Genomic DNA, 12,524 nt, shown 5'->3' with positions numbered 1-12,524 from the left:
TGGGAAATACTTTGATCTCTTTCTTATGTCCAGAGGAGGGCGTATCCAGGATTTCTAGAAACTGTTATGCATTTTGAGATTGATAAGACCACGTGGCAATTTTCCACTTGATTGTAGTCCATCTTCAATGACCATGGATGGACACATGTCCGGATCTTATTTATCTTATTTATTTTCTAATTTTCTCGTTGAATGGTAGAGATTTAGAGTTTCTAATCTGAGTTTGCAGAGGATGGTCCAAAAAACGGAAAATATCCAATGAGCAGCAGTTCTTTGAGCAAAAATGTGTTTTTGATGCCAAAGGTTAGAAAAAACGTGGCCGGACTGCTTGGAGTACCACTTGTAACTCTATGCAGAAGAGCATCTCTGAATGTTAGGGCAGCAGAAGACCACACTGGGTACTAGCTAACAACAGGAAACGGAGTACAGTTCACATAGGCTCAGTGAAAGTGAACAATAGAAGATTGAGAAAATGTTACCTGATGTACTAAGTCTTAATTTCTGCTGTGACATTCAGTTTAGAATTTGGAATAAACAACATGAAAGCATGGATCCATCCAATCTTGTATCAGTGCTTCAGCCTGCTGGTGGTGATGTGAGTAATATTTCCTAATATTCCCTTAGTAGGAATAACCTACCTGAGCATTGTTGCTGACCACATCCATCTTTTTATGACCCCAGTGTGCCCATCTGTCCGACTGTGTGATGCTATCGTGTCAATATGGACTAAGGATTCCAGCACCTTGTTTAATCCATACCATGAAGAATTAAAGCAGATTTGATAGAAAACAGGGTCCAACCCAATAATGGCAAAGTGTACAAAATAAAATGGCCTGTGAGAGTTTAAAGCCAGCTTCTTTGTAACCTGTCAGAGATGTTTTGAGCATTTTATAATTAAGCAAACATGATGACTCACTTTGTTTTGGGGATGAAATGTTCTGTCTCACAATGTTCCAGCTACTAATCAAATCTCTGGTTGCTCTGTCAGAGCTTAATAAGCCACGTTCAGCCTGTCTTCTCCAGTAAAACAGTGGCCTCCGGAATCGGTGAAAATTTTAACAATCAATTTTGTTGAATCAGTGTTAGCTGCTCAGATGTGCCCTTCCTTCCAGAAACTGTTTAAAATATGACTCTGGTACACTCCACTAATTCCAGGTAATAAGGAGCACACAGTTTCAAATATCACCACCCGTACTGCACCCTCTGTTGATTTCCTTAATGCAAAATTATGTGGTCATCCAATTAGAGGTGAAAGTTTTAAACCCCGGTAATTCTGGAGCTTAATGATCCCAGTCTTTCAAGACTTCAAATAAAACTGTATGCAGTTCACAATTAAAAAGTTTCCTCCAGCCTTATTGTGAGCAACTTTGATAAAGGAGAGGGCTTCATGTGCAAAGTTAAGCAGATTTCCTATGGTAGTGTGGAATTATAATTAAAAGGAATCTCTTCTTTCAGTATCTTCTGATCAATATCGGTTTAAATGAAATTTAATTAACTATTAATGGCGCAGAAGAAGTTTTTTTTTTTTGTTCATGAAATTAAAGCTTTGGTTTTACACTTTTGGCAATATATGCCTTCTTGCAAGAGAAGATCAATAAGAGAAAGGCATGAAGACTGGAAACTGCATCCATGAACTTTAGTAATTAGCATTTTTCTTTTAATTAATTTATAAAATATGTGAAATTGAGAAGTTTGGGACAAAGCTGTAACCTTCTTTTTTTTTACTGCTGCTAAGCAGGAAGGAGGCATATCGGTCTTTTTTCATATTTATTAGACAGGTGTTTAAGTGATATTGATCTTGTTTAAGCAAGAATAAAATTAACTCTTATTTTAAGTCCTTTTTTCAAGGGGTCATTTTAAATAAAATCATTAAAAACTCTTTAAAGTATGTTATAGTTGCCGTATAATCATCTTTCCTCACTATAACGTTGCTGTGAGTTTGCATCTACCCCTGAACCCCAAATCTCCACCACCACCTCGTTAACTGTCCCTCGGTGTGACAGCTTTAGCCAAGCTTAAAATTAACTCTAGCAGTTTCATTTGGCTTGATTCTCCTGCTTTCTTTATGTTGTGGAGATGCTGTGCTTAGCTTGTAGGTGCATCTTCAAATGGGAACTGCTGCTCTTAAGACCTAACCAACGGTTACTAATCACCACAATGTCCTTTTTACTTGCTTTCAAGTCAAAAATTAAAACAACTGCAGCAACAAACTGCACTTCTTTGAAATATTTGAGTCTGGTTTCCAAATCCAAATGCTCATAGTCTGTATACAGACCCAATGCTGCCAACCAAAGCATTAGCTCTTCGGCTAATAAAATGCTAGAACGTATCGAATAAGCTGTACCACACAGTGGGATGTATTGTTTTTTAGAAGTTCCAATAAAAACATTCCAAAAAGCACCAACCCCATAACATCAGGTAACAGGTATTCACTACAAGACAAGGCGGTAATTTTCATATCTCAAATTGGGAATTTAACATATCACTCTACAGGGGGTGAAGCTAGGCTGAAGTGCCTGTTGGCAAAAAGCAGAGGTTTTGACTTTACATGCACAGCTTCTACCTAATTTATTGAAAGATGCTGTTTTAGTGACTGTTCCGAATTTCGGTTATCCAAAAACCCTAAATGCTTCCAGGCCGGTTGCCCGTACAACAGCGGTGATGAAAATCCTTGTAAAATTTGTTAAGACGGAGCTTTTAAGGAAAACAGAGTATGTGCTTTAATCCCTATGCAGTTTGCTTAGAGACCAAAGAGAAGAGTAGACAACGCCACTGTGAGCTTATTGAACCTAATTGTCAAAAGTATTGTTGATTTTTATTTGGCCTTCAATACAATTAAATTCCATATTTTAATATGAAAATCTTGAGGATCTGAAACCTGTTTCATCAAGTCTGCTCCTTGAATGGCTCCAAGGAAACAAATATATGGCAAAGGTTTGCAAACATGAGCACACTGGACCAACGGTGTGTTGCTGCCCGTCCTACTGGTACACTGCAGAAGGTGTATGGAACAATGAAGGAGGTGTAGTCCCTCCAAAGTCTTCACTTCACCAAAAATCAGCAGCTAGATAGTTAAATCTTGTTCCAACAGGACCATGATACCAAACACACTTAACTAATTTTGGAATGAAAAAAGCAGGCTAACATTAATCTGCTGAAATAGCCTTCCCAAAAACTCAACTCTATTGAAAATTTGCGGACTACGCTAAAAAGCCGTGTCCGTGACAGGAAACTAACCAATTTAAAAAGGAGGGTGTTGAAGTTGAACCTTGGCTCCTGTTTTTCCAGCCTTCAAGGTTACAGCTTGGGGTTTAGCAGCATATCATCAAGTTAGCGAAACCACAATTTTATTTGGATAAAGTCTGCTAAGCAACTTTACAAGGATAAAAAGGCAAGTGTGAACAATACACGACTTCATGTGTTAATGAAACATGTCAGGCAAATTCAAGATGAGTTGCGTCAGTAGTCGTAATACTGAATGAGTCACTCAGTTCCATACAGTCACCAGTCGCTTAAAGGGCCATTAAAAAGTTCACGCACCTTTGCCTCTGCTATCAAAGTAGAAATATAAGTCCTCTCAGTTTAGGTCCAGTTTTCTAAAGGTGTTGCAGCTCTGAAATCAGGTCAGTTTCAGTGGAGAAGGTACAAAAAAGTGACATTTAATAAGTAATCCAAATAACCAATTAAACGCCAATGAATTTGTTCTGTTTTTGCTTCAAATATAGTTCCATCACTTCTCTGAATGTAAATAAAATAAAGTTCTACTGGCTGATATGTGAGGAATCTTCCATCACAGACAACAGACTAGCAAATCATGTAATTAGATTTCTTCCAATTGACCTGGAGCATCCCTGTTAGTTCCACAACTAATGAACAGAAATCATGTCTCAATGTTTCAGTGATCTTGGCAATATGGGACGAGCACAGTAGCGTAGCGTTCAGTCAGAGTTTGGTCATGGGTATGTGAAGGCTGTTCCACGGCCCCATCCATAACTCCTCCTCGTCCGACTGCGTTCTGTCACTCGGGCACTCCAGCGGCTCTCTGATGACGAGTCCGTCCGTGTCGTCGTTACTGCCGTCTACCTTGGACTCTCTCTCGCCTTCTTCCGACTCGTTTCTCTCCGCTGTGCTCTGGGACTGCTCCGTGCCTTCCTGTGCCACTTTGAGCAGGTTCGATTTCGACGCCACGCTTTCAGGGCCTGCGTTGCTGGTGCTGGTTGACCCTGAAGAAACGCTGGATTGTCGCGTGTTGAACACATTCAGCGTTTTGCTGTCAGGATTGGAGAAAGAGGACGTGGTTGTCGTGGTGGCAACCGTTCCCGAGCTCTGGAAAGTGCGGAGTGTGTTGCACCCGCCGTCCAGCGTCGTTCTGAAGCTGTTCAGGGGAACTCTTTCTTCCAGTGTGGCAGCCATTTTGTCTAGTTTTTTAAAGTGCTTTGCCAGCCTTGAGCTGAAGATAGGAGAGGGGAGTTTGAGGTTGTTGTTCGTAGTAGTGGTTTGCGTGGGCCCTGTGGTGTTTACTGAGCGTCGGGTGCGGATGATGGAGCCATTCTGGGCCACGTAGATGCTCCCGTTAACGTTGACTTGGCTGTTGTGGGTGGAGGACAAGCGCCCACGTTGGGTTTCTGGCGCGCTTTCCTCACCCGTGGAGCTGGTCTCGTACTCTCGGTCAAACACCAACTTGACCCGACGTTTTCTGCTGCCCTGCTGAGAGAAACACATCAATAATGTGACTTTAAACTGCTGACCTTGGGAGTTTCATTGAGGCAAGAGAAATGAATCGTAAAAGTGATGATACAAAGCACAAAAAGTGAACATCTGCTGTCTGCCTCAAAGTGCTTTTTCGATAATGCCTCAAAACTCCTTCGGTGAACTGTACTGAGTAGTTACCCTGATGATGTATTGTGGTGTGCACTGGGGAACTTCACACAGTTCACACATCTACTCACAAAAGGCCATCGAAAGTTTAAAACTGAAATTAAAGGCATTTTGGAGAATAATGCACTCCTTCTTCCTTCTCTCACTAGCAGCGAGTGCCTCTGTGGTGTCGACATTGAACACATTTGCCTTACATGCAAAAAGTCTCTGGTTTGAGATCAGGAGGAGATACAAACCCAGCCTCAGGGGGTGTCAAAAGCTAGTGTACTTCCTCTGCCAGTCCCCAAGCCTGGATAAATAGGAAGGCTTTCTCAGGAAGAACTGTACCAAATCAAGTCTGTTTACCCATCTGCTGTAGCAAACCCTTGGGAAATAAGTACTTTTAGTTGCACCAGCAGCTTTGCAAGGATGTGTAAAAAGTTGACAGGGTGATGGCGTATCTCCATGATCTAATCTTTTTCAAAAATAAAGACTGACTATGTTTGACCCACATAAGTATTCTTGATTTATGATTTTAAGCTTCATTTCCAAGGTTTGGTTTGATTTAGGCGTACAAACTAGGATTAAAGCCTTTCACGACATTAAACAGCTTCCTTTGCGAGCATCAGAGACTTACCGGTGATGATATTAGCATCCATTTAACAAACAGTTATTCCCACAACTAACAGAGGTGTTACTACAAGTTGTAACAACCACCTGGGTCTCATTCCCAAGGTGTCAAAGCTGCTGGTGTCTTGTAGAGAAGCACAAGGTATCCAATGGCATCCCTGCTGTGATGCATTCGGTGGCAATACTGGGGCAAAACCGAGAGAGGTCCCACTCCCAACTCATTATGTACAGTATGGGCGCCTGTAAAGGACGGCCTTGTTTTAACTTGAATAGTTTACAATGTCTGAAAAATAAGCAGGAGGTAAAAGCAACAGCAAGAACTATTCGGCGAGTGAAAATCAAGCAAAACAAAAAGTGCAAAGTACAAAGCTTCCAAACAGGACATGGCCCGCTGGCTGACAGAGACACTGTGATTTATTTATGCGTTGCTTTTTAAAAGAGGACAGTTATCTCTCAGCATCCAGTGCTACCGCTGCCAGTGCATCAAGGCAGCTACACCAAAGGACACCTTGTGTGTTTCTCTGTGACAGAAGCGGTATCTGACAGAACAGCATTGTGTGATGGGCTAGGAAGACGATGTGTTACAATATCAGCACAGTGGCTTTCTGGGTTAATACAGTCTTTTAGGAAGACATCCTAAAAAATGCTGGGTAAAATCTATAACTAATAATAAATGATTTGACTAACTGTGAACATTGATAGCATTTATGTTTAGGTTACATTGCATTCAGAGTTCTCTCATAGTCGGAAATGGCCAAAGGACGAATTCCACAACCCTGATTCCAAAAAAGTTGTTACACTGTATAAAATGTAAATCAAAACAGAATGCAGTGATATCCAAATCTCATAAACCCATGTTTTATTCATAATAGAACACAGAAAATAAATGGAATTAAAAAAAACAAAAAACTGTTTAAACTGAGACATAAATTAGCTCGCTTTGAATTTGATGGGAGCAACTCAAAAAAGTTGGAACGACAGCAACAAAAGCCTGGAAATGTAAGTGATTCAAAAAAGGAACAGCTAGATGAAAATCTTGTAACTGATTAGATTAAGTGGGACTGGATGGCCACATCATTGGGACTAAAGAGGACTATCACCATCTGGTTTGATATCAGTGCTCAGTTCAAAAACCTGCATCCTTGCGTCAATGCGTTAGCGTGGTTAGCTTGTTATCGCATTAGCGCCGAGCAGCCCCATGCACGGGGCGATCTGCGTTAACTCGCCAACGGAGATTTGCCACGTTAATGCGGTTATGGCGTTAACGTGGTTTTAATGAGATTAACGCTGACAGCACTAGTAAAGACTCAAAATATCAGAAATAAACAATCACAATAACCCATGAACACACACTAGGTGACAATAGGAACGAAAGTCTGAGATGGTGTTGTTTTTTAAGGGAAGGCCTTACATATTTCAGCAAGACAATGCTAAACCACATAGTGCATCTATTACAAGAATATGGGTTTGTAAGAGTTGAGGTGCTGAACTTGCCTCCCTGCAATCCAGAGTTTTCCCCAACCGGGAAACATTTGGCACATAAAGGAAAACTATGACAAATAAGACCCTGGACTGTTGGGGAGCTAGCTTCACTTACCAGACAAGAAATGTCCAGAAACTGCTCTCCTCTGACTAAAAAAAGGGGTTAAAGTTGGGACTGTTGCTGCCATCAACTTTAAATTCTTCACACAACAGTCCAACATTTATGGAACTGGGGTTGTATTTCAGTTGATATATGTATTTATATGGAAATAAGGCTATCTACACACCAGACTGAAGACATGCCAAACCTTCTCTGGTCAGAAGACCCAACATTTCCATGTCATTTGTAAAGATTTTGATTTAATTGCTGTTAAAATAAACGTTTTTTCATTTTAAAGTGAGAAAATGAGCAACAATAAAAAAAACACTTTGACTCACTGCAAATACAAAGACATGTCAGCAGTGTGACTCAACAAACCGGCCTTTGGATCATCTAATGATGAGGTTTTTTGTGTTTTTTTAAATGAAAAAAACTGAAATGGGGAAATGATTTTGGAAATATAGCACATGTTGGTCTTGGATGTAATCTTTTAGAACACAAAACTAAATTATTTAAGTATAATATAGTAGGTCAGGGTCAACACTGCTACATGTTCACACACACATACACACCATGTAACCCTTAAAGATTTAAAGAACCTTCATTGTATAGAAGAAAGTACATGTTCTCCATAACAAAGAAAGCATCTTTTCTTCCTGCTGGTAAACGCTGCTGGAAGAGCTGACTGCTAGCAGAAGAATGAGCAAAGAAAGAGAAATGACTAATGAAAAAAAGCTTGAGTAAACCTTAAGTGCAACAAAGAGAGGTCAGTAAATAATCTCTGAGCCGTAGCAGCATAAGAGAAACAATCAGCTCGAAGTGGGAGCTTTCACAATCGGAAAACGAGACAAGTCGGCTCAGGGGGGAAAAAAACTGTAGATGAAAAGCACTTCACGAAGACGAGAGAAAGGCTGACTGGGGAAAAAAGGGGGATTAAAGTTACAAGCCAAAGAAAGAAAGAAAAAAAGAAGAAGAGAGACAGTCAGAGAGGGCAGCAGAGGACACGCCGACACTTTAAATTACAGTGGATGTAAATCACGCCAAACAAGAAAACACAAAAAAGAGAGAGATTAAAGTTATAAATTCCACTCAGGTAATGACTTCACTCTCAATCCAAGCATTTTCACCCCAGACCTTACTGAATGGCAAAGAATTTAATCTCGGCTCAGCTGACTCCCAAATCCCCCTCTTCTTCATCTTTGGGATCTTCGCCTTCTTCCCCATCGTGGTCGCTGCTTTTCTCCTCCTCCTCATCCTCTTCGCTGTCCTCCATGATTGGTGACAAGTCGTCCGAGCTGTCCGTCGGGCCTGAGCTGATGTCTGACTGGGTGTGACTGGAAGCTTGCCTGCTCGTTGACGGCTTTCCCAATCCAGCACTTTTTACCTCTTCTTCTTCAGATTCCTCGCTCTCTTCTTCACTCTCTGGCTCTGTTGCTTCACGTGAAGGCCGTCTGGAAGTTTTGGGCCTGGAACTAGAAACGGTTGAACGCGAATGTCTAGAACTTTCCGAGTCCCTGCTGCTCTTTCTATCAGTCTCTTTGCCGCTCCGGTCTCGCCGTCTGCTGCTGCGTTCCCTTCTAAAGCTCCCTCTACTGCTTCTGCTTTTATGACTCCTGCTGTTGCTGCTCACAGAACTATCACTAACGTGTCTTTTTGCCGGTTTTCTACTCATTTTTTTCCTCTCATCTTCCGTCTCAGACTCAGACCACTCTCCCAGCTCATCTTGGCTTTCCTCTTCCTTTGCATTTCCTGAGTCGGACTCAGTTTTTTCTGTTTCTGTGTCATACTCGGCCTCGTCTGTTTCTGCCGGGACACGTAACGTGTGGCTGCTTGCGTCTGAGAAACTGAATTCCGACAGAGACTCTTTGCTGCCACTTCCTGTTTCCGAATCACTTTGAACACCGCCGCGAAATCTTTGTTCTTTTCTCCACCATCCCTCAATGGAGCTGTTCGGCTCTTCGAACTCCCACCTCCTCCCCTCCTCTCCTGTGGCTCCCTTAGACACTAAAGCAGAAACGCTCATATCTCCCATGGAGCCATCCATCTTCCCTGTGTCCCAGCTTTCGCCATTGCTCCACTGTCCACCTCCCACCCTGGCTGGTCCCTGGAGCCTTCTGGCTAGGGAGATAAGACTGAGGGCCCCGCTCAGCTTTTGTTCCATTGCTGGGGGTTTGCTTGCTTCAGTGGACATCTGGAAATAACTCCCATCTATGACCATGCTGCCATCCCGGCTGAAAGACTGGCCAGAGGACAACAGTCCAGGGAGCCGTCCCCTGTGCTCTGGCCTGATGCCTCCTCCTCCTCCAACTGCATTGTTTGAGCCGCCACCTCTGTTGTTTCTCCCCCATGTTTCTACTTCTTCTCTTCCTCCCCTCTCCCTCCTTATTTCTACTGCTTCATCTCTGCCTACCCTTTTATTTTCCCTCTTCCCTGCTCCCCCATTCTCAAACCCAATTCTCACTCCTCCCGCTTTTCCCTCCACTTTTTCTCTTCCTCGGCCTCCCTCCTCTATCGGTCCAATTCTGGCTTTGTTCCACGGAGGGTGAATGGCAGGAGGCTGTCCAGACTTTTTCCCTGCAGAGGACAGCGCCGTACTCACTCGCATCAAAGCCTGCAACCTGGTAGCCACGCTCGAGCTCTTAGGTTTAGTGTTAGCAGTTGTACTGCCTTCTTGTTTTCTGTCATCCTCAGTTCTCACGTGTCCGTGGGTCTTTCTCAGGGCTGGAATAGTTTGAGCCTGAAGGTGGGAAGGGTGTGGAGCTAATTTGTCTCCTTGAACTTTTCTCCTCACCTGGTGCAATGATGACATTAGTCCAAAAACAAGTTAGATAACACTAACATTTGACCATAAAGAGCAACCACTACATATTAACTTTACAGCATGCTTTCAATATGAATAGTCACATTCCATTATGTAGTACATTGTAACAAAAATAAAAAAGGATGTACTGCAACCTTAAAAGGATAGCTGAACATTTAGGATTAACAGACAGATCCCAAATAGCATCCACATACAGGCCTAATCTGCGTTACTTTTAGCGCTTGCAAATATGGGCCAAACACACATTGCCATCTGAGATGAGAAGAGCCTGAATTAGGGTTTCTTTTTAGGATAATGCTGTACAGTGTTTGTCTTTCTAGCTAATTCCTCCCGTTTCAATCTTTCTGCTTTCAGTCACTGTAAATCTTGAGCCACCCTTCATTTCTGATGCGCTGATTTATTGCATGTGCAAACATATGCAGGAATACTAATGATCTTAAGAGTCATTATGTGGTATGAACACCTTTATTCTTCAGCCTGAACTCTCTTAGGCAAGCTTTATTATAACTTATTTCTTCAGGAATAGTTCTCCAGGCTGTGTTGAGGATATTTCAAAGCTCTTCTTTGGATGTTGGCTGCCCTTTGTTCTGTTCTCTGTCACGATGATCCCACACAGATTCTGTAATGTTAGGGTCCAGGCTCTAGGGAGGCCAGTCCATGACTTTTATTGCACTGTCTGCACTACAGAAAATTGAAGTTACTGCCGATCAGAAATCCTTCCAAATGGTATTTCAATAGTGGATCTAAATCTGACTTTTCTGACTTTCTGTTTTGACAAGATCTCCAACACCAGCGGTCCCCAGCCGTTTTTTGCGCCTTGGACCGGTTTAATGTCAGACAATATTTTCACGGACCGGCTTTTAAGGTGTGGCGGATAAATACACCCAAATAAAAAATATAACCAAGAGAAAAACTGTGGTATATTGTAAATATAATACTAAACGCAAATTCACCGCGTAATTGTGTAACTTTATTAGCAGCGTCCTCCTGAAATGCGCCACATCTCCCCCTTAATGCTCTCTGGTTGCTATGGTAACACAAATATTTCTTTCAAAATAAGACACACAACTACAACGCGGGAAAAGACCCAGGGAAACCGAGTTAACAATAAAACCCCTGAAAACCATAAATTTCACACCCGAGCCTCGACTCTCATGGCCTGGTACCAAACGACTCACGGACCCGTAACGGTCCCCAGCCCGGGGGTTGGGGACGACTGCCCAACAACACTAGCTGAAATGCACCCGCAAACCATGACAGAGCCTCCACGGTGTTTTACAGATGACTGTAGACGCTCGCTGTTGTAGCTTTCTCCTCTCCTCCCTGGCTCCCTCTTCTATCATCTAATTTTATCTATTCTATTCAATCTAGTTCTTGGAAAATTTACTTCAAGCTTTTCTCCCAATTTTCTTACATAATAATGGCTTCTTGACAGGCACTGTTCCCTTGAGACATTTTAGCTCTTTGGGAATCACACTGTTGGTGCAAAATGACTAGTTTATGCCTACAAAACTGGGTAATTTGGGCATTTTTGGCAGAGGAAACCAAAGAAAAGGGAATAAATTATGTGATTGTGCAACAGACTGATAGTAACAAAGAAGCGAAATATGCTATTTAAAACGAGCTTGTTGCTAAGTTCTGTGTGGACACTACACCAGTTCATCCCTTGAGTTAGGTGTATTATTTATGCTCGAATGATTTATAGGTCGGTGTTAACGAACTCTTACTCTGAAAATCATCAGATACAAACACTGGAATGAACATGAGTAAAAAAGCAGCCAATGTCCAAAGAAGATCTAAGTATTGCAGTACTGCACTTTAGCACACTAGTGTATAGCATTTCTCAAAGTGTTGAACTATTCCTTTAACCAATTCTCTACAGTTACACCAACTAACTGTGTAACTGTAGGTTCATTATTCTCTGTTTTTGAGAATATCGTGAAAATATTACGGACTCTGTTACCAGCCTGTATAATCTGCTCTCCAGCGTTTCCCTTTGCATTCTGTTTTCCTGCATTTACCTCTCCATCAGACTCCTGTGGGCTGTAGTAGTAGCTGCCGTCATCGTCAACAACGACTTCTCCATATTCATCATAGAGGCCAGAGGGCGAGATCAGCTTCCTGCGGCTGCCGTACTGAGGAAGGTCGTACCTGGATAAAAAAATCAGAGGGAGGGGGGGAAATACCAGGATGTTACACGTAAGCTACAATCAATAGGCACATATGCAGAGTAAGTTGAGCCTATACTGAGTTTTAAGTTATTATTTGGAGGCTTCTTTTTTTATTGTTGGCTATATTAATAAGCAAACAGAATCCACTGTGCAGCTTCAGCCAATCAGAAGTAAAGATAGGAGAGAAAGCTGCTTACAGACAAAACTGATGAACTTGGCTAGTGCTTATTCGCAGACACTTAAAGCGATAACACATAGGGCCACACTGTGGTTCATGCCAATGATAAGCGGCGTCTAATGACTTTCCTAGGCAAAGCTGCCTTAATCACAAAAGGAGCATTTTGTTGCCAGGAGACATTTTGTTAGCAGAAAACACTGCAATCGATTTTCCCCCTTTTGTCTCTCTTTGTTGCCTGTTGCCGGGAGCGCTGCCTGACTCCATCGACCGAAAAAAACGTGTTGT

The 12,524-nt window shown here is 42.2% G+C and overlaps 1 protein-coding gene across 1 annotated transcript in view; it reads right to left on the bottom strand.

The window, feature by feature from the left end:
* Window positions 1–3,198: 3,198 nt before the first annotated feature.
* Window positions 3,199–12,524, bottom strand: part of LOC308390715 (protocadherin-15-like) — a 240,722-nt gene continuing 231,396 nt past the window's right edge. Inside the window, exons 38-39 of the mRNA XM_080872975.1 lie at window positions 11,912–12,041; window positions 3,199–4,704 (exon numbers count right to left, since the gene is read on the bottom strand). Coding sequence (XP_080729101.1) covers window positions 3,943–4,704; window positions 11,912–12,041 — 892 coding nt within the window. The 3' untranslated portion in view covers window positions 3,199–3,942. The remainder of the gene's footprint in view (window positions 4,705–11,911; window positions 12,042–12,524) is intronic.

This window comes from Rhamphochromis sp. 'chilingali' (assembly GCF_963969265.1).
Source record: "Rhamphochromis sp. 'chilingali' genome assembly, chromosome: 22".
NCBI lineage: Eukaryota > Metazoa > Chordata > Actinopteri > Cichliformes > Cichlidae > Rhamphochromis > Rhamphochromis sp. 'chilingali'.
Note: the sequence above shows the minus strand (reverse complement) of the source record. Positions and strands in the feature narration are given on the sequence as shown.